This window comes from Falco punctatus, assembly GCF_963210335.1.
Source record: "Falco punctatus genome assembly, chromosome: 7".
NCBI lineage: Eukaryota > Metazoa > Chordata > Aves > Falconiformes > Falconidae > Falco > Falco punctatus.
The window spans coordinates 62,619,987-62,642,519 of NC_137587.1; the positions used below are offsets into that span (position 1 = coordinate 62,619,987).

Below are 22,533 nucleotides of genomic sequence, written 5' to 3' on the forward strand. Positions count from 1 at the left end.
GCCCATTCACAGCACTACCTCCCGAACACTTGTGCTGACACAGCGCAGGAGGAGCCATGGTGCCCACCAGCGGCTGTCGCTGCTGAAGCCATGATTCAGAGGTACCCAGGGACCTTCTCCCTCCACGTGTCACTTCTCGCTGTGGTTCACCTTTCAGACGACTTTCTGGATTTGGCACAAACTGTCCCAAAAAGCTTTCCCACATCCTGAAAAAAACTATACTTAAAAAAACCCAAAACCTGCCACGTAGGACAGCAGTTAGTGTAGGATGGCAAGAGAACTGAAGCACTAGTCCATGACTTCTCACAAAACACCAGAACAAACATATGGTAATATAATTAAAAACCTACTTCTCATATTAATGAGGTTTGCCTCTAAGGCTATGTAACTACCAATGAACTGCAAAATCTTAAGTCTACAGGGAAACATAAATGCTGGCTTCTCTACATTCATTGTAGGGTGACAACCTGCGCTTCCAAAATATCCAAATAGAGCTAAAAAGGTTCCTTCAGAAGGATAAAAACCCAGTGATGTGACACAGCAAAGTACCCATTTGTCATAATAACGCATTCTCCATTGAGAAGTCCACATTTGGTCTCCCATGTCAACATCTTAATTTCCTCTATATTTAGACCAGGAATTCAGTGTGCAGTAACCATGTCTACCATACAACAGTTACACCACAAAACTTTAAGAGATTTCAAACACAAATAACGGAATCCATATGATACAGAAGACTGAACCATTCAAAACCAGCACAGTATTTCCCTTCTCAAGGTACAATATTCAGTGCCAGCATTCCTTTGCTACAGTAACAGTCTTATACATCCATTATTTTATGGATCCATACTTTCATGGTTGCATAAAAAAAAAATGAACGTATCTAACCACTGGAAGAGAACTCCAAAACCAGGATTTTCTGTACTGGAAATGCTTTAGCTCTGTGTTTTACAAACTTGTGAAATCATGGAATCCTGATCCTAAAAAGGGCCTCAGAAAGCTACTTTAATACACTGATGTTAAATAACTTGTATGACTGAATCCCCTTGTCTGAAGCAAGCATTGCAGAAGATTTGTAATTATCAGTTATCTTTAATCTGCATCCATCTCAAGACCACGGCAGGAATACCTACACAGATCTGCCTTCAAGGCAACAACATTTGCAGATGGTAATTAAAATTGTAGGTAGCTTTTGATGCTTTTATCAATTAGTGTGAAGAAGCTGAGGGATAAACTTCCTTTGCAGTTGATACTGGGAGGATGGCAGAGCCAGATGTTTTACTAGAGGAAATTATGAAATAATGAAAAAAACAGACTATCTGGGCTACACGCAGCAATATTTGCCTCTACTCTAAAAAACTGTGTAGTGGCTGAAGGGGAAGGCATTGGGGAGGAAAAGTAACTCACGATCTCTAGAGATCAGCGATGGCTAGCACAAGCCCTGGGACCACAGCAAGCTGTGGGGGTGGCGTGGGCACCTTCATCTGGCCCATCCTGCCGCAGGCTTGTGCTGAGCGAAACTTGAGAGCAGCGTCTTTGCACCAAGTCAGGGATTTGGCTTGGTGTCTACGTTCCTGCTTCGCTCACTAACATCCATGAATCCTGTGACTGATCTTGGAAACGACTATCTCAAGCTGAGGATTAGCAGCATTCAGGATAAAAAGGCATCAGAACTGCAGCACCCAGAGAAGTTAAGTGTAGGACCAAAAAAACCTGCTGCAATAGTGGTATAAATGCCTTCCTGCTATAGATTTCAAAGCACAAGTAATAGTAAAGGCCAAACAAGAATTACAGCCTGGTTTGATTTTCTTTTTCTCCCCCCCACTTTCACTAACTCCCTGCAGCATATACCGTGGACTCAGTGGCTTATGCAGCAATGCACAGAATAAACAGCAAAGCCCAGGGCAATATATTCGGCACAGTGATGAATTCACTCAGGGGTTGACCGTCTGACACAACCTCCTCCTAGTTCTCTTGAGCCTCTGCTTCGAGCATCCGGGGCGGACACAGGATGCTGTTGGGTGTGAGAAAGGGCCTCACTGATGACTAGCCCAGAGTCTTGACCTGATGGGTACGTGTGTGTCACCCTTTAGCACTAATGCCAGGCTTAGGGCATTTGGCTAAGTTTTTCCATGTTTACTGTAGTTACAGGACAGCATTTATGAAGAAAGAGTTACACAAGTGATTTTAAAGAGGCGGGGTGAGGATGCAGCCTATTGTTAAGGCTGCACTTTCCATCACTCCAATTCATTTCTAGCACTTCAGCCACTCGCTCTGAAATTGCCCACGCTGTTGGGAAGCTTCCCACATTGTTCTGCAGGCCCTTTGGAAAACAGGGATTTGCAATCCCCATTCCATAGTACATACATATGTACACACAGGCAGATGGCGAACATGAACTTCAGTGAGCACCAACAACCTGAATTTTAGCAGGTCCTCAGGGTGAGCAGTTTATTAAAGAAGTTCTTTCCTAAGAAAAGGAATTGGAGCCCGGAGAACTACAATGACTCCCCTTGCCTTGGGTCACCAACAAGATTCAGCAGTTTTGAGCTGTGAAGCGTCTCTCTACTACTTGACTTGACCAACGACCAGCATGGGCACCAGGCTGTCCTCCTAAGGACCAGCCACTAGAGTGGGGTGACACTGTACATCTGGGCCATTATTTTCTCCATTTATCTACTGGAATTATCTACTCTTCCTACAGGAAAGAGAAACACAGAAGACTACAGATGGGAGAAAGAAAAAGATCTCTGGATCCTTCACACCTACTGTCCATTCCAACACCCATCTCAAAGCTGTGTGGGTCTCTCCTCCCTCCCACAACAAGCCCTCTTCCACCCAGCCCCTCTTCCCACCTCCATCTCCTGCAGTTCTGCCATCCCTGCCCCCTCCCTCCCTTCTTTGTACACCCTGCCAGACTCCAGCCAAGCAGCTCCCTCCTCTTCTCACTGTTCAGCAAAGCACAAACGTGGGGGCCTACAAACCTAAAGCAATGGGCAAGAACAGACCTAGGGCTCTGTCCTGACAGAGCATCATCTATCTTATCTGTAACAACTCCCAGGGAAGGAGGTTTCCTAGCCTCCCTAGGTGGTCTTGCGACAGTTTCATGATGGTTACAGGATGTTTTCTCAACATCTAGCCTAAATCACCCTGGCAAATTAGCAAATCAGTAAATTAAACTGCCATGGAAATCTAGGACTTTAATAACCACTATTACATGTTGGCAGACTGCTAGATTGCACAACAGTTTTCTTTTTGTTGCACTGAAAAATAAAATTACTTCTTTCGACCTCTTCTCACGTTTCTTAATCTCTTCTTGTTGTTTCCTTCTGGACACTTTCCAGTATGCCTGTGTCCTCCTCAAAGCAGGGCACCCAAACCGAGATTCAATGACACTGACGATGCCTCCACAGGGCCATGCACAAGTAAGTTACCTTATGGAGGACACTCCTTCAGTATAACTCAAAACAAGATGTGTCTCTTTTGCAATACCCTCTTGCTGATGATTCACTTGTGGTCCACTAAAATTCCTCAGTCTTTTTCTACCCATCCCTCTCCAGCTTAAACTTGACTTAGGAAATGCGCATTTGGATTTCTTTTTTGCAAATGAAGCACTCTATGGCTGCTTTTATCTCTTATCTGGATGCACTCTCCAATTTCTCAAGGTCACTCTGAACCCTGACCCTGCTCTCCCAAGTGTCTGCAACCCCTTCCAACTTGATGTCATGCAAGAGTGTTATAAACATACTTCCGTCTTCCAAATCATGACTGAAAATATTGCAAGTTTTCTGCAAGTTTTCCCCCAGAAAGTGCCCTTTGCTGACATATCACACATTACTGCATTACTTGGATCACTGTAGAGAAGAAAGTGCAAATCTTTTTCAAGCTTCATTCTCTGTGAAGATATTTAGACATGCCACATCGAGCCGGCAGGCTGCAACTTCTGAAAATACAGACTTTAATTAAAAACTAATTTATCTGGTAAAGGTAGGATGCATTAAATTCAATAGGAACTAACTAATTAAATTAATAAATATGAGAAGGCTATTTCCCAGTGAACTCTGTTTCTGGGGTCAGCCAGCTACAATTTGTCAGTCACAGGCTTAGATAATCAAAGCCGTCGGATGAACCCAGCAGTGTGACCTTATTCATCCTGCCACATGAAGACAAAGATTCAGCAAATAATGAATCATAACTGATTTCTGGAACCAGCACAAGAAGAGAAGTATATCAGGGTACAGTTAATTTCAAACTGTCGCTTTACTTTCATAAGCTGGAGCCACCAGATGCCATTTCTAAATTATTTTAATATCACAGTATGCTGAAGCCAAACCAGATTTCTCATCGGAGTTAAGAATCTAAAGTTATTCAAGTTTAAAAATGCTAAGGTCTGATTCTAATAGATCACATCAAGTTATTGCCCCAACTCTACTCAAGATCCACAAACAAAACAGGAAGATAAGAACCAGAGGAGTCTCTGGCAAGAGGAGCACCCACTGTCCAACATGAAAGAAGCTTGGGAAATTCTGGTTACAGAATTTCTATAGCTGAACAAATACAAGCTCGGAGAAAACATTCTAGAGATTTAAGAAACAGGCACTTTAAAAAAAACATTTTTCCATTATTTTCTTTACAGTGCTTATAACTCTACAAACCGTTATTTTCCTAAACAGTTTTCAGCTGCAGCTTTTTCATGACATGTGCAAGAGCCTCTCTCAGGCAAAGCTTTCTGAAACGACCACAGGGGAAAGCATGTGCAACCTTACACATGTAATACTGGTATCACTAAGCCAGCTAATTTCCAGCCTTCAGAAACCAGCTCTCAAGAAGGATTTCCCCCCTTCTCTTTGCAGTGTGCTGAAGCTTACTGTCATTTGGCCTGATTGCACTATACAAGGAGTAGCACTTTTTAGACTCCAAAACATATTTGTTTTAATAGTCTGTGCGCATACAGAGCATCCCGCATTGCCATTGCATATTTATAGATCGCATTGTGCGAAATTCTAACCCATAAAACAGGAGTTAGTGTGGTTCCCAAGGTCCAAAGTTGCTGACGGCAGCAGTGAGACTGCTAAATAGCTGCAGCTCCTGACCAGGTGCAAGCAACAATATTTCTATTCGCAAGAAGTTAAGAAAACCACTTTTACCAACCACAGAATGACTCTGTAATAAGAAGGCAATGAGCACCTGAAAGACTTCTGGCTACAAAAAAGTCAGCACTAAATAAAGCAGAGAAAGGATGTGGCAGAAGATGCACACTTTGTGATGGCTTTTACCGGCCAGCTCCCTACCCAACCTACATGTGTGAATTAAGCTCTATTTTTAAGTCTTCTACTGATTTTTTTTTTACATGACCTCAACATAGTGCAGTTGTTATTTTGTTTCTGTTGAACTTAGCAACAGGAAACCCTGTCAGTCCTGCAGCAAACTTTCCATTCCCCTGGCACTCCCATTCCTGCACCAGAAAAGCCGCATTTCTAAAGAGGTGTTTGACAGGGTGGGATGGTGAGGAAGAAGAGAAGAAAGCACACACACAAAAAATCAGAATGCCTGTAAAACATGCAAAATGGAAGCCACATTGAATATGTTTCTTTTCTTTTTTCCCCTCTTTTAAATGAAAAGGCAGTGCTCTCATTTGCATTTTCTAAAGATATCTTACTTTTATACAGATACCTTAGTCATGAAAATTAGCTTTAATAAAGGGTTGGTTAATAAAAAAAATAATGAAAATCATCAGCATCTTTGCACTCATGCATTCCAGTAACAAAAGAATTACTTATCAGACAGCACAAATTTTAGCTTGGAAGGTTATTTGCTCCAGTCCCTGGCTAGCTCACTGAGCAAACAGCTACAGAAATTAAGTCCTAACTTGTTAAAAACATAATAAACCTGATTTTATTACAAGCTTTGGCAAGACTGTTCACTGCCTAAAGAGCTTTACTGTGGGATGAGCAAAGTTTTTGAGTGCTCCACCCTGCAATGTTAACTCATCCCTGCAATATTTTCTCTTTTAACAGCTTCATAATGGTACGTTAACACACAAACACAGCTGCTCAATGGCAACGTGCACCAGCACAGGCTGTGCACGATTCAACATTTACAAAACACTTTATTTTTCAGGAACAAGAAACTATATATAAAATATAGGAGCAAATGCAAATCCAGCTAGGAAAGGTAAGACCAAAAAAATCCCAGCTCTTGATAAAGCAGAATATGTATTAGGGGTGCTTTAAACCAAACCCACTTTCCTGTCAAGCCCAGTACTCGCAGGTTGTTTTGGTGTTTGGGTTTTTTTATAAATCAGAGACAGTCCTTAAACATGCAAAGCACAAGTCATAGAAAATAATACCAACTGGCTTCTGATCCCTGGCATGACCTTTTTACATTGTTTCACCAACATGAGGAAGATGGGGTTTCCCTGTATGCCTTCCCATTATTAAATTTTCTCCCAGCAGAGGCACGAACCTCCCAGCCAGTGATGCCTTTAGACCTTGGAGCCTGTGCACACACCGACGCTGACCACAGCTACAGTCCCCTCTGCCCTGGAAGGACAAAGCATGAGAGGGGACAGAGAGACTCGCCAGGGCCACACAGGTGGCAGCTGCGTGCAGGGACCTTGGAGACGCTGCTGGCCCACACGCAACATCACAGCTCCAAGCGCATTACAGGGCATGGCTTTTGTCAAATTATACACAAATATTGACACAACCCTGTCTCAAGAGGAACCTCTTGGGTTAATCATTACATCACCAACTTAAGACACCATAAACGTGGCTTAATCCAGTGGTTGAAAAACACAAGGTCTAAAAAAGCCCACAGTGTTTTTAAAAGGCTAAAGCAATGTCATGGTGATGGACACCGTTCAGCTTTGCAAGTGCTACAGAAAGGAAACCAGCAGGTTATGTGGCTGGCCGGAGGAGCGGTGGCTTTTCTTTAAAAAGCACAGAAAAAGACAAGGTGACATTGTATAAGTGGCACTCACCGCTTCCTCATGGGCTGTGCTCTCATTATGATCTTTCAAAAAATCCACTTCATCTTCAGTTTTCATTTCCAGCTTCCCTGTGAAAACAGACGGTTTGCACAGACAATTTAAAAAACAAACTTTTTTCAGTGCTGCTGCTATTTTTCTGTTTATTCAAACCAGTCTACAAAAAACAAACAAAAAAAAAGAAATGAAACAAAAAGACAATCCAACCCCAAAACCCCTTCAACAAGTCCATTTAACTTCCAACATCTGGTTTCATTCCTGACTTTGCTGCTTGTTTGTTATGAGTTCTAACAACTATCATGTCTGGGACTGAAAGGAACTATGAAACAGCAGCAAGCACAGGGTAAAACTCCTGAAAAGCTCTAGGAGAGGCTGAGTAAATGTGCATGTATTTGCCCATGTATTTTCTTGGTTCCTGTTGTTCTAATTAAAGAACCAAAATTTTCGCTGTTTTAATTCTTACCATAACCTGGAGATAATGCAAGAAACCAGCCCTGCCTTCTCTCAACAGGTATTTTAAGTGTTGAAAAAAAATAACCACAAGCTTCAAAAATTTAGCCCACCTGCACTGCCTTAAGGATGATGATTAGGTCCCTGGATTAGGAAGGCAAACCCTTTTCTGCTGGAGTTTACAAAGTCCCAGCTGATTCTCCCCTTCCTCATGCTCCCATGACAGTGTCACCACCGCAGTGGTACAAACATCATGTCCCAGCTGCTTTCACTGCCCAGCAAAGCTTTCATTAGTCACCATTCCCCTGGGGTTCCCTTCTGTGCACCTTTTCCCAGTAAGTCAATGGGAAAAGTAACTCTCTCAACCCTAAGCTAATGACTCTCATGACACACGGGAGACTTTTAGAAGAGTGATCTGACCAAAGCCATGCAGACGAAGAGTGGCTGTGTTAGGGCTAAACCCTCCTCTAATCCTGCTCCCTCTCTCATTTCTCTAAAAACAAACACTTGATGGATGACAATGCCTTCTTAAGGGCGACATATGTTTGCAGTGAGTTTACCAGTTCAGGGATTTAGCAAGAGGTGCCTCCCATCTTCATGGGGAAATTGCTCTAGCAACTCTCACCCATGGGTTTTCCATTGGCATGAAAGTCTACCTTTGATTTTGGGACTGTATGGTTTTGCAATGTTCTGTTGATAAACTAATACAACATCATTAAGACAAATTGGCATGATTTTGCCCCAGTTAGATGAGTTTGTGGGCAAATTCTCAGAAATCAAAGGTAATGCTACAAATTTCTGCGAATCCCATTTGTTGACAAAGCAGAGAACACGGTTGTAATGAGATCTGCTTGGGGTTGTGGCAACGCCACAGTGGTTGAGATCTTGGTCCAAAGACAGAACATGCAAAGAAGACACCTGCGGTGCACTGAGGACAGGAGAAGCAAGCAGTGTAGTTATTCTCCACGCTGGGTAAGAACAAAGGCTTATACCCTCAGGATGAAATTCAAGGGGACAACTTTTTGCACTCTGCCACTTCTTCCTAAACTTCTCTTAAGAAACGTATCTCAAATGAAATGCTATCACAGAGGTCTCTGGGGCATAGAGTGCCTCACTGCACGTGTGGTATCGTCAATGACATTTGTTATTGGCTCATCCTGCTACTCTAACAGGGGAAGGAAATTGTAGTATGTGCTCTTCCATAGGGAAAATGCCATTGATGAGAATGAGGCAAAGACTGGTAAAATTCAAGATAAGGTGATATTCTTCTACCTGGCAATGAATGTTTCCTTTAAATGCTGAGATTTGCAAGAGATAATGCTAAGGATATTTCCCCCAGAAGAGTAAGGGAGCTGTGATTACAGTATTTGTTAATTTAAGATGCCAAACCCCAACCATACAACCTAACTACCAGGATTGTTCTCTGCCAAGAAGCTGCATCTACTTGGAGTTGTTTTGTCAGCATAAACACATGCCGTTTCTTCTCTTCTCACCTAGTTTGGCTACTGTGGTATGATTTCACATCCTAACTGCCTGCTTTTTTAATGAGTAGCATCTATCTGCCTGACTGGCATATAATGTGCTTGCAGAACATGATAGTCAGCTGTAATGCAGTTCTGAGTCTGAAGCTAACAGCATGAGGAGCTGCCTTATGAAAGTAGGATCTTCCAGCTTCATCGCCTTCCTTCAGGCAATGGATAAGGCAATTAGCCCTTTGAAGTCTCTGTTTTGGGGGTAGGCTAAAACTAAGTGGAGGCAATGAGATAAACAGATAAGTATTTGGGAGCAATTTCACAATATAAATGAAAAAATTGAAGAGCTCAATGATTTGGAGTAATGGCAATAGCAATTATCAGCTGGTTACATCTCTGATAAATTAGCATAACAATAAACCCTCTGACCACACGCGTTTCTGAGAAACAGCCTTGTGACCTATACTTCCTTTGGGAAGGCTTTATCGTAATCTATTGAAAAAAGATCTGATTCATTCTGACCACTGACGACTCCTGCACGGCTACAAAATACTCTGCAAAAACCCAGGCTGCAGGGAGAACTCCCAAGCACTGACACAGCAAAGGAGAATTAATGCAAAAAGTTGAAGGCTGCCACTGAACCAGTACACAAAATGCACTACCCAAAGCTTAGACACTGACATGAAGGACGTACAGAGTGATAATAATAAACAATATATCTGTTTTCTTGAATTACTGCCATACCAGACTTCTAGATGCTGCTTTATAGGAGATTAATCTCAGAAATACTTCAAATAGTGAGCTTGGATTTGTAGCAATCACTTGTCTCCACTTAAAGCTAGTATTTTATTTGGGCTTCCCTAATATTTTGCCTCTGAGCAATCCTAAAGTTCTTCAAGAGAAGAGAAGAGAAGATATTCCAGCTGAAATTTTGCTTTGTGCAGCATCCCATTTGCAAATAAACAGTTCTTCCTATGGAGAGGTCAGACTGTTGTATTCCAAGATCTTTTGGCTCTAAATCCTTACGCATTTTAAATCAGTAACAGGATCACCTTCTTTCTTCCCCTCCACCCTTTCCATACCCTAACACAGAATGATGCCTTAATATTACTTTCCTACTTCAGACACTATTTTATTGGACTGTTTAGTCCCTTCTCCTTTTAAAACCTCGCCTAGACAACGTCATGCCCCCAAGAACCCAATCAGAGATAAAGACCTGGACTATATGGACGAAGCTGGCAGAGCGGGAGGCTCCCCCAAAAAAGGAGCCCTGCCAGGTATTGACTTACAGCCACTCCTGTCCTATTGAATGTCAAATCTGCCACAGCACTAAAATAGGCTCTTTCTGAAAGCAGCTTTCTAATCCACTTTTAAATCTTTCTAGTTACTTACTAATGATCTCCTGACTAATGTTTACTCATTATCTCCTGACACATAAACCTTTTAAACATCCTGAACTCCACAAATAAAGGATTTTTTAGACCCACCACTGACTCCCCCCTTCAAATCAATCCTTTCCCCTGCCCGCAGTTATTCTGCAACCACATATCAGAACAAATCCTCTGCCATCACCCCATTCTGCATTTGGACTGAAGAAACAGCTCCCAGCATTAAAGCAGTGAAATAGCTTTATAGCTCTAAAGCGTCATGATTTATATTGTGACAGTTGTTGGGTTTTTTTAATTGGTTTGTTTGTTTGTTTGTTACTGGGAAAGCAAGAGGCACCATATCATTTTTTGCATAGCAAAGAAAAAAATGGCAACTGAAAAAGTTCAGCTGCTTCCATTTAACAGCTGCCTGAACAGGTGGAATATAAAGATCAGATTAGCTCCATGCTTCAGTAGCAAATTCACCTATGGTTTAATTCCAGGCTGAAGCAACAAATCCTTTTCTGTTTCATTCAATTTATCCCTTTATTTCCCTTTCTGCAGTTACCTGGTGACGTTTTCTATTAAGTGCTGTCGCATGGGCACCAGATGTCTACGCCGTCCCCCAAGTCCCACTGTTCTCCCCCATCACCGCTCATCTGCCGGGAATGCCGGTCCCACTTCCCAGCCGATGGCAGCAAGCAAAACTCATCGTCTGAGTTCCAGTACTTCTTAAATGCACTGGAAAACACCACTGGCTGCTCTGCCTGACAAAAAAGTTTTACAGCCCGGAAAAGGCGGTGGGGGTCGGGCTTGCTAGCTTTTCTAAAATGACCTAATACCGCCAATTAGGAAGTAGCTTTGCACAGTTCAGAAGGACACTGGCAGCTGTTTTGAGTAGACAAGCAAAGAAAATGCAAGAGAGCTCTGACTCCACATTAGCAAAAATAAAAGGGAGAAGCAAAGAAATAGCACTAAGTAAATAAATGCTCATACTCACATAAAAGCATTTAACTTGGAAGATACAGTAATCCAGAGAGCTCCCTCCCATTCATTCCTTCCCCAGGGAGAATTCACGTGCTAGAAATTCTTCTGCACAAATTCATAGGAGACAATGTCCTGTCCTTACCTCCAGTGCCAGCCAATCAACTTGCATTTGAATTGAAAGTTTTAATATGTAACTTCAGATCTCTTCTTTCTCAGACGAAGCCCTCCCACCCCAAAACCCACCCTTCCTCTGCAAAGCAGGTCTCCTGCTCTTATTCCTCTTCCTTTGCTAATGAGATGCTAGAGGTACTCCTACAAAGAAAAAACGAAAAAGTAGGAAACCAACTGATTTTTCCTACCTGTAACAGGCTCAGCTTGTTGCACTGCTGGGCTCACATTCTTCTTTGTTGAGGAATTTAAATCCATTTCTCCATTAAGGCTGGCTCCCACATCCAATGCAGCCTGGGGCTCAAGCCCCACTTTTTCTGAGGCTGGTAATTCAGGGGAACAAGGTGTCTCTCCTGCAAAAACCACCGCATCAAAACTTTTTACCATTTTAGGAACTTTATCCGGAGAGGAGCCATCATCTGCTGAAACCAAACTCTTTACTCCCCCATTTTCCAGTGACTCAACAGCATGTAAATGGCACGAACACGGCGAGAAGGGTGATTCGGGTACAGCTCGGCTTCGCTTTCCATCAGGCTCAGCCAAGACCTCCCCCTGAGATGTTCTTGCAGCAGGACCAGCACTGCTCTCACCAGCCAGACAAACGGTGTCGGTGCTGGAGTCGCTGTCACACGTGGGCTCTTCTGCAATGGGCTGAAGTGCTGCCCGGGGAAGCACACTTTCCGTATCCTCCTGCTCTTCTGGATACACTGCAATGGGGGTTATTGTCACTGGCATTAACACTTCCTTACCCTCACTGACATCACTTAGGGCTCCCATTTCTGAGGCACCCTTTAAATCAGAGGTGCTGCTGCATGGGGAGATTCGCTGTAGGGTTTGACTGGGATCGTGTTCTTGATTCAGCCCCACACCCGGACAAGCGCAGCTCTCTGTACCCGGTGACTCTCCTGCTGATGCAGGTCTGTGCATGGCGCCTTCTTCTGCACCCACTACCCCAGTCTTGCACGCTTCCTCAGCACGAACCGTCCCTTTCAGCCCTGCATCCACACCACTGCCACCTGCCACAGGGCCCCCCTGACTGCAGACAGAGGGTTTCACAACAGCAGCAAGAAGTTCCTCTGAAAAAACCTGCTCCACGCCACTCGCACAAACCTCCCGCTCAGGCTCAGCTTTGCCTCCTTCAGCCTGCTGGGAGAGGCTCTGCCCTGGAGAGCCCTCATCCCCCACGTGGTCCCCAGACCAGCTGGCTCTGGCAGCTACCCTGCCATGCTCCCCGCCGCGCTGCCAGGCGAGCTCTGCCGAGCCTGCTGCCGCCGCCACCACTTCCTGGTTTTGTTTAGATACTTCATTATGAATTACAGAGGGTGTGCCTATTAAATTATCCTCTGCACAGTCTGCGCCCTTGGCACATGGAGCTAATCCAGCGTCATTACCTTGCAGGGCTGCCTGCTGCCCGGGAGGTGCCACTGCAGCATCTCCCTCCTGACTCACAGCCTGTTCCTCTCCTCTAGGTAGGGGAGCGAGTGATTTCACCTCACTGCTCAACCCCTCCTGCTCCAAAGCACTTTCCGCTGCTATCTCTGCTTCAGTTTGTGCAGGCTCTTTTTCTGCCAGGCATGTGCTCACATCTTCTGAAAGGAGCAATGCAGGCTCATGTTTGCTCTCCTGAGCAGTGTCCGGTTTGAAGCTGTCACCCATTTCATCTGTAACGACAGTCTGATCAGCAGAAGGGCGACAGCTAGCAACTTCCTGACCTCCATCTGCCGAATCTGCGCTTCCTCCATCTCCGCTGCTGCTGGTATCAGTTCCTACTGGCTCCTCTTTGTGGGCTTCGCTGCCCTCCATTGCTTCAGCCGCATGTTCAGTGATCTTACTGCTCTCCTGGCAACACGTGGGTTCTGCATTGCTTTGATTAGATCCACTAACATCATCGTTTTCAGGTTTAGCATCAGGGCCATCAGTTCCCACACTGTCTTCCAGTGAAGGCAGGCTGTATTTCTCACTTGTGCAACCTGCTTCCACTTGCCCTTCTCGCTCCCCACTCTTACCTCTGCCATGGATTTCTAGACCAGGACCCGGTTTTGTTGTACATGCAGGAACCGTCACCCCACTGACTGCTGGCAACACTGCCCCGGCGCTCACAGTGACATCCTGCCTTGCTGTGACATGGGCATCGCCTTGGCTTTCCAAGAATCCATTGTTTACCCGATCAGTGCATGAGTCCGCTCCAGTCTCCTTGTTATTGCCAGTCTTGCAAAGGTCAATAGAGACATCACCAGTGCCACCATCTGCATTCGTACTGTTACATGTCGGTATCACTCCCACATTTGCATCCTCCCCATCTGCATGCTCAGTGCCATTAAAACCACCAAGTAAGGGCTGAGCAGCACTGGCTGACTCTTCCTTAGCTGGTGATTGCTCTTCTAGGTTTGCAGCCCTCCTTTCACCGACCTCAGCCATCCCATTCTCTACCTGCTGCTGGCCCGCAGCCCTCTCAGCCGCCCCTGTACAGTTCCTGCATTCAGTTTGGCCCATAGCCACATCCACGCCCTTCAAGGAAGCTGGGGCTTCGCCTGCAGTTTCAACCACAGTAATAGCACTGTCAGCTGCACACTCCTCAGCAGCTTGTGCTTCCTGATGGGGACTATCTTCAGTGCACAAGCCAGCTTGATCCAGAACAACTCCAGCAGATGTCATTCCAGCTTCCTCATTTGTATTTCCACAGGATGGAAGATTTACGGCACCGTTTACACTTGTACACAGGCTCACTGTGCAGTCCTTCTCATCTGATACAGTCCCAGAGCCTTCAGCAGAGGTTGGCCCCTCCTCTTCCTTTTTACTCAACATCACGGTATTTTTACTTTCACAGAAGCACTCTGGGCTCTTTGCATCCCCCAGGCTCAGCAAGTCATTTGGTACATTGTTAAAAGCTCCCAAACTCCTGCTGTTGCATTTCTCCTCCTGGTGGTTTTGGTCTGAGAGCTGCCCAATGTCCAGTTGAACAAGATCAGATGGATTTTTCTGCCTTCCTTCTCTTGCCATTTCCTCTAGGCTCTGAGAGGTAGTGGTCGGGTGACCATCTGGCTCTGCTCCTTTAGCACAGCTGACTCCAGAATCTCCCAGTACAGGCTCTGTGTTCTGCCTAGCACTCTATAACAAGACAAAAAAAAAAAAAATTTACTTTGCTCTGTCAGATATTTACACTGCCTCCACCATGTACAAGATCTCTATCTCCATAACCCATGTGACTCCTGCTCACTCTGTACCTCTACCAAGTGTTGCCTGGGACGGAGTAACAAACATACCACAGTGGGTGTTTTACATGTTGGTTTTGTTACACAGTAATACAGAAATTATTAGAATGACAGAAACTGTGGTTGAGAAGAGTATCTGGAGGTCACCTAGTCCAGCCTCCTGCATGAAGTTGGACTGTCACCAACACAGCATCAAGTCAACCAGGACGTTATCTTGCCAAGTCCCTGAAACCTCCAATGAAGGTGTACCCACCACCTTGCTGGGCAGCCTGTTGCCATGCCACACCACCCTCCCATGAAGAAGTTTTTCCTAATGGCCAGCCTGAACACCCCAAAGTTGAAATTTGTCCCTCTACCCCCCTTGTTACACCATCTGTCACCACTAAGAACTATAATCTTTGTAATTGCTCTTCAAACAGCTGTAGTCATATTTCTTGAGTGCACTTAAATTCAAGATCAGTAAACAGCAGAATTTAGTCTACCAAATAATGCAAATATATACCAAGCCTGGTCCCAAAGGGCTTGAATAAATGCTGCTCAAGAGCAACTTTAGATCCCTGCCCGATGGCACTCTCCACTTTTCATCAGCATTGCTCAATTTTCCCTATATTGACAAAAATGCTACTTCAGACGTGGGAACTGGCTGATCATGTCCAAACACCACCACTTGTCTCCTACTCCTAGGACCGAACTAAACATTTAATCTATTCCTGAGAATTGCATACGTAACTAAATATCTGAAATTTATTTCCCAAATGGAAATAAAAATTTGAAAATTATGACATGCTATTAAAATTAATACATGAATATGTCACTACTGTTCCACAATAATATAATTCCTGTCTAATCTGCATTTTCCTTCCAGAGCATCTGCTTTGTCTAGGATCCCCCAAGCTTTTATAGTTTAATACACTCAAACCTTTACTTAAAAAGAACTGTCTGCTTCAATGCCACCTTTTTTTATTCCCTTCTCTGTAGCATATCAATGTTCACATCTTAGAAAAAGTAACTTGTTAAATTAACGAGCAACCTCAATCCTACTAATGTACACCCTACAGAGCTCCCTTGATTTGCCTGGGCATTTGCACTGTAAACTTTTGGAGGTCACACTGGCTTCTCACCAAGTGCCTGTGACTCCACAAATGCAAAACTCTAATGAACTATTTCAAATTGGGTTTTTTTGCATTTATTTGTAAACATACTCCAAAACATATATATGCACACTAGAAGCCTGACCTGAACAGGTCCCTGCAGATTCTGTTTAAGCCTCTAGCTCTCAAAGAAATAGAATTTCATACCAAAAATGTCAGCTTAAACACCCCCTTTTCCCTCTGAATATTAAAACAGCCAATATGATGATGTATCAAAGGGAATTTCTGGGTATGGCATATACAAATAGTGTTTAAAATCATCACTGCTACATTGAGAATCTCACATTTACTCATCTTCCCACATACTGAAGTGTGCAAATGATGAGCACTGCCACTGAATCACACACAACTAAAGGTACTTCTGGTGTTTGCCATGAATCTCCTGTTTGAAATAGTCCTGCTAGCCAGCTCCCACACATGTTGTAACCTATGTAAGAGCTCCCCGTTTTTGAAGCATCCCCAGACAAGTTACAATTGGAGGCAGGCAGCATGGCACCTCCATGCATCACATAGCACCAGGTATGAGACACATGGCTTTGCATGCAGTGGTACATGCAGGTGGCAGCTATTTTTTGCAAGAGCAAACAAACAGGATGAAACAGTGTTCCAGCCACCTGGTGGCTATAAGCCCACAGCAGAGCAGAGAGTCCACGCTGCTGCTCCCAGACAGGATGGACAGACACAGACAGCAGCCACACTTGCTTGGGAACAAGCGAGTTTTTTCAAAAGGAGGGGCTGAGGCAGCCCCAGCATCTTTGCGGTGAAGTCACTCTGCTGATACCCTGAAAAACAGAGCCGTCTCCAAAAGGAAGCCAACTGGCTTTTAACTGACCCGAAATGAACCTAAATGAAATAATTACAGGGCTGCTTTCCAAACTCAAATCAGATTAGATGCAAAGTGGAATAGTGCTGGAAAGAAAAAGTTTTTTTTTCTGATTTCATTGTTAGGCAAAATGTACCCATCTGGCAGTTGCATGAGCAAAAAAGCAGCAAACTGGATATGCTGGCCATACTTTGGTGTCTTTTGACGGAAAAGGGAAGTGATTTTCATAGTTAGCTTGGGTTTGCCACTCATGCCACCAGTTCCTGCTGAGTTCAGGAGTAATTAACATCTCAGACACCCAGGGAAGGGTGAAAATGGCTCACAGTGGCCCATACCTCTGAATGTCCCCCCTGCTGTCTGCAGTCAATAACTCTGCCCTTTCTTAAAGGAACAAAAATATCCTGTTATTTAGATCATAAACCTCTGTAATGGGGAATGTATGACCTGATAAAGGAACACCCACAAGTGACACCAGCTGTGCAAGATGCATGGGTGTTTCTAAGTGGAATGAAAGTGTCCTGCTGTTTCACCTTCCAATCCCAGCTGAGACCCTGTATCATTGATTCTAAGGCAGGGAGAGGAAGCCCTTCCAAAGCCCCATGGCTCCTGCAGTCTGACTGCTGTAGGGTCTGAGAGGAATGCAGTGAGGGAACCCACTATGGGGACACAGCCCGTGCAGCCAGGGCAGGCTTGTCCTCCAAGTCCTACACCAATGTGCTAAGGAAACAGCTGTTTTCTCCATCACCTGCCCCCAGAGACTTTTCCCTTAGTCTCCTCTTTGACCCTGAACTTCCCATCTGAACAGACGCACCCACCATGCTCATCCCCTGCAAACCCAACCTCACTCAGAGCCTGCCTCATGCTGCCTGATGGCTGCCAGGCAGACCGGAGGGACAGCACACCTCCAGAGAGGTTTCATTGCCCATCCAAGTGGGTCCCAACCTAATGGAGAGAGCAGCAGCTGGGAGCAGAGAAAGCTCATGAGGCCAAGCAGAGCCTGAGTTGCACAGCTCTGAGCCTGCTCCTCTTCCAAGAGAGAAAAGTTGCTGCCTAATACAGCTTGATCAGATCTCCCCATGCTCAGAAGAGAAAAAAATAGGCAGGTGATCACCTGTATGTTTGATAATGACATCCAGAGAAAACATCTAGGTAAATATGCCCTCTCTTTCATCACATCAGCATTTTCCTTACCATGTGCTGGTGGCTCTGTATGTGCCGCTGAAGGTGCCGTATGTCACTCTCCCAGCTGGCCGCTACCCCTTCCCTGGCTTCGGCCGTCAGCATGTAAACATCGAGCCCACGGTGATGCTTCACACTGTAGTCTCCCGAGTGCACAGTGTGAGACAAGGTGCCCCAAGAGTCCGGTTCCCTGGCTTCCTCTCTGCAATAGAACAAGCACGGGTTAACCTGCAGACGAGGAAGGATGCTGCACTGCAGGACATGCACGCTGTTCTTCACTCTGGACAGTCATCTAATCAACGGACCGAGCAAAACAGAGCACCGGCTCCAAGGCCAGACAGACAAATACACACGCACACTTCTCAGTCTTGAAAATTAATGTGACTTTGAGTTAATGCCAGCCACAAGCTTTATTTTCACAAGGTCCTTCTCAGGCAGAGACACCTGTTTGTTTGGTTTTTCCCCCCCCAGACTATGAGAGACTAGCAGCAAAGGGCACCACAATGCTTTTTAAAACAAATTCATTGCAGGTGAAGATCACCAAAGCAGCTGTAGCAGAACAGACAACTGAAAGACAGAATTGCAGAGGGACAGGTTAGAAGGTACAAGGATTATCATGGTACAGACAGCACAATTTCCACACCGAAACCAGCACACTGCTTCACAAACATCCAACAGCCATCATATCATAGCAATTTTTTTACTCCTGTAAGGAATTTTAGCTTGATCTGTGAAACTGCTTCTGTGCGAGATGTTCTCAATATTGTGAGACAGCTGTCCTTCTGCAGCACTATCACAGATTTTCCTTTTACCAATCAAAAGGAAAGAAAGGAAAAAAAGATGTTGTAGATCAGAACGAAAAAGTAACTCGTCAGTTACATGCATTCAATAGAAATTTTTATTCAGTCATCTCTTTTTGAATGTCAAACCCTGATTTTGCACAAACCTGTGACTCAAAGCAGTAATTCTTCAGGTCTCACTGAGCTGCACAGTGGCTATACTGCACCTTTTATGGGGATGAGGAAACATTTCTCTTGAGGTCTTCACCTAAAGCTTCAGGTTTATAGATTATATTCTGAATCATAACAGATTCAGGAAACCCAAAATCTGTTTTAATCTTCCCAGGACAGAGCCCCAGGAGAGACGCAGAGGCACACAGGAATGTTACGAGAATGGGAACTTACGCTGACCTGCTCAGGGGTATGAGAAATGGAAATTTCACCAGGGTGCCATCTACCATGATCCAGCCCCAGCTGAGAGCTGGGCTGGGGGTTGAACTAGATGACCTTTACAGGTATCTTCAAACCCAAACTATTCTATGATTCTGTGATGTCCCCTCCCCGTTGTGAAGACCAGCCCCTGTCACAACAGGCATCTCCAGATCTCCATTTGCAGCACAGCTACAGATTTCCCTAGAAGGGTCAGAGCTGTGGCTGTATGCAAATAATTCAGAATTCAAGAAGGTACATATAGAGCAAACGTATATCATCAATCAGGTAAAATTACACATAGATTTCAGCACCTTTGCTGACTGGTTTCTTTCTTTAAAAGTAGTAAACCTTTCTAATAGGCAAGTACCCGCCTAGCAAACCACAGGGCTACCTCTCTGGGAGCCACGCAATTTAGAAAGCAAAGTCATAATGAGCAAATCATACCATGACCAGCAACAGGAATGGGCAGAGTAGGGTGGGGAAACAGTCAGACGGTTCACTATACAGCAGAGAAACCTGTGCAGATAGATGATGGTGGTGGCAGTGGCTGTCCCTGCTCTTCTCTGCCCTGGCACAACCACCTGCCCCCTTCTATGACTCACTTTCAGTTAAATTGCAAGGAAATTCAGACAAAGCAAACCTATGACTTCCACTTCACCACCATTTAACTCAATTGACCTTCAGCAGAATTACTCTTGATTTAAACAGAATCAGTATTTCCATAGAGAAACAGAAGGAAGTGTCTGGTTTTTGGTGGTGATTAGCATAACTCCATGGAGGCACTGAAGTCAGTGAGCCATTACAAGTGAGTACAGAAATTAACTTCCTTTATCAATGAAACACAGACATTTCTGTCTGGAGTATTTTTCTTTTCAGCTGTCATATATGAGAAACCACCGCACTGATGGCCACTCTCAGAGTACAACGAGGCAGTCAGTACAAAACCCATATTCACCCACTCATGGGGAAAACATCAGCCAAACTGTCAGGAACAAAGCGTGACGAGTCTGCTGCGTTTTCTCATCAGCTTCAAGGACACTTACAGGCATCTTGAAATCAGCACCCACAAAGCAGCCTGCATGACCTGAGCCTTAAAGGACCCTCAGCGACTTCAAAAGCCTCAAAATCTGGAGCGAGATGCCAGGCAGAGTCCTCTGCAACACTGTGAGTGCGCCTACCCCTCCTGCAGTCTGCCACTTTCACACGGCCTAGACAGATCAAATAATCACTTCTACTTACAAAGACAGAAATGTCTTTTCATATTCAGGCTGCCGATCTGTGTTACACTTTATAAAGGGCTTTAAACCTTACGAAAACCCAAGATCTTTCTTACACCCAGTCAACTACAAACAACTCCAAGCTCTCATTTTTAGTAGCAGTCACCTACGTTGCACAAAATTAAGCAGTAGGGTCATGGATGGCTCAATCTATTGACTCCTTCAAATCATCCCTTTCATACACTGCTGCATCCTGGCACTGATGGTCCGCAGCAGAGAGGACAAATGGGTATTTGCAAAGTGTTACCTTGTTTGCACAGCACCATTTCTGTTGTTCATGCAATCACTTCCAAGGCCACGTAGATCATACAAGACAACACTCCTGCTTTTCGTCTTTGTAGACTGAGCTTAACCATTTGTGTCTTTCCTGCATGTCTCACTGCAAGCCCTGGGTTTTACTGAGAGATATTAAAAACACACTTTCTTGCAGGAGAAAGCACTTTGCAGTCATGCATTTTGCCCTGGTCGTGAAAGATGCTTATTTTGTACAGATTACGAATTTCTGTAGTGGTTGTATATAAGTACACAGCCAAGCTGGTCTACTAGGAGATAAACACAGATATGCAAGTAACATACTGAAGACTTATTAACAAAAATATACATAGGAACTCCAGCATTTGATAAGTCAGAAAATCTGCTTCCGTTCAACACAAAAATTCAGTTTGCTGCAGTCTGCCAGCAACAAGGGAAATCTGTCATCTTATGAGGTTTAACCGTCCTGGGTCAATTCTTTCTCAGCCTCCCTTTTCAACAGCTTCCCATGTAAATGATACCAGTGAACTGAAAATTTCATCAGCACCATCTCCAAGCCCAACTTTTGCAGAAGTATCTTGCTTGGTTCAAAAAAAAGCAGGGACTGATGGGTAAGATTCACAGTGTTTACTAGCTCCACCCTGCACACAACTATGCCATGTTGCACTGAAAAATCCTGGAAGAAGCTCTCCAGCTTTGGTCCCTGCTGCTTCTGCTGCAGTCTTCTGTCCCATGGAGGTAAACCCAGAAGGGGAATTGATGGCTTCAAGAAAGGACAGACTTACCAGGTAGCCCTTCACCTGTGGAAAGGTGGCTCAAAGAAGGATGCCAACCCCAAACCAGGTGAGAGGAGAAGCAAACAAGCCTACAAAATACTTTCAAGCCCATGCCCTACTCAATCTGGGAGCTGATTAGATTGCTCAAACCACAGCATCACCTCCTGCCCATTTGCCACATAACAAAAGATGACAGATAATGTTTTTTAAACCTCCCAGCATCACCCAAGTAGACTTGTCTGTGGCAAAGGAGGAGTCATACTGTACTCCTGTGCTGAATCTCTTTGCATCTTGCAGGAGAACAGATAGGATGGCCCAGGGCCAGGGAGCGGCGGAAAGAGGGAGAGGAAAGCCTGCACCAACACAGAGCAGCTCCCGGCTTCCTGCAGATACCGGAGAGATATTTTTAAGAAGAGGGAAGATAAGTGAGAGAGGAAAAAAAAAAAAAAAAAAAAAAAAAAAGTAACACACAAGCGAAAGCTCTGCCCACATTCAAAAGCTGCAGAAATTGTGCTGGGTAACAAGGGTCTGAAATTCGGTGGTGCCAGTAGGCGTGTTTTCCGGTACAGAGATAACAGGTTTTAAACGGAGGGGAGAGGAAGAGGAGGGCAGAAGAGATCAGAAGACGAACAAAACGCCTTAGCAGGTTAAGCAAAATCTCGTGTTAGGAAGATTTATCCCACAGTTTTACAAACGGGCAAGGAATGCAGTGTGGGAACTCAAGGTGTTATTTCCTGGGGATATCCCCTCCAGATTTCTGAGCTGGACTTTGGCTAAAGCAAAACAAACTCAGTAGTGTTGCCAGCTCTTATGATCTTACTGCGAGTCTGACAACAGCTGTGGGTTTATTCTGAAAGCATCAGCTCCTAGATTCATGCGATAAAGAAAAGAAGAAAAGAAAAATAACTTTTTTTTTTTCTTAAACCAACCCCTCAGCATTATGGCTACAGTGAAAAAGCCAGGAAACGCTACAATTTAGATGCTCTCATCTGTACGGCAAATTAAACTAAAATGATTTTTAACCTTATGTTATTTTTATTACTGTTATTATAACATTACACAGAAAATACTAGATGGGACAGACTGTGACCTGGGATAAACAAGGAATGGCGTCTACTGGGCCAGGATACTGGAACTGCACAACACATCCATGGCAGGGGCAATTTAAATGAAGCCAGCAAATGCTCCTGTGAAAACCCAGCACGGTGCTTAATGCAGTC

The 22,533-nt window shown here is 44.4% G+C and overlaps 1 protein-coding gene across 13 annotated transcripts in view; it reads right to left on the reverse strand.

Annotated features, from left to right (window-relative positions):
- The window catches only part of AKAP13 (A-kinase anchoring protein 13), a 222,469-nt gene that overhangs the window by 89,780 nt on the left and 110,156 nt on the right, over positions 1-22,533 (reverse strand). For all 13 annotated transcript variants that reach the window (XM_080396174.1, XM_080396186.1, XM_080396175.1 and 10 more), the window contains 3 exons: positions 17,810-17,999; positions 11,624-14,540; positions 6,983-7,059 (listed from right to left, as the gene is read on the reverse strand). In XM_080396174.1, coding sequence (XP_080252300.1) covers positions 6,983-7,059; positions 11,624-14,540; positions 17,810-17,999 — 3,184 coding nt within the window. The remainder of the gene's footprint in view (positions 1-6,982; positions 7,060-11,623; positions 14,541-17,809; positions 18,000-22,533) is intronic.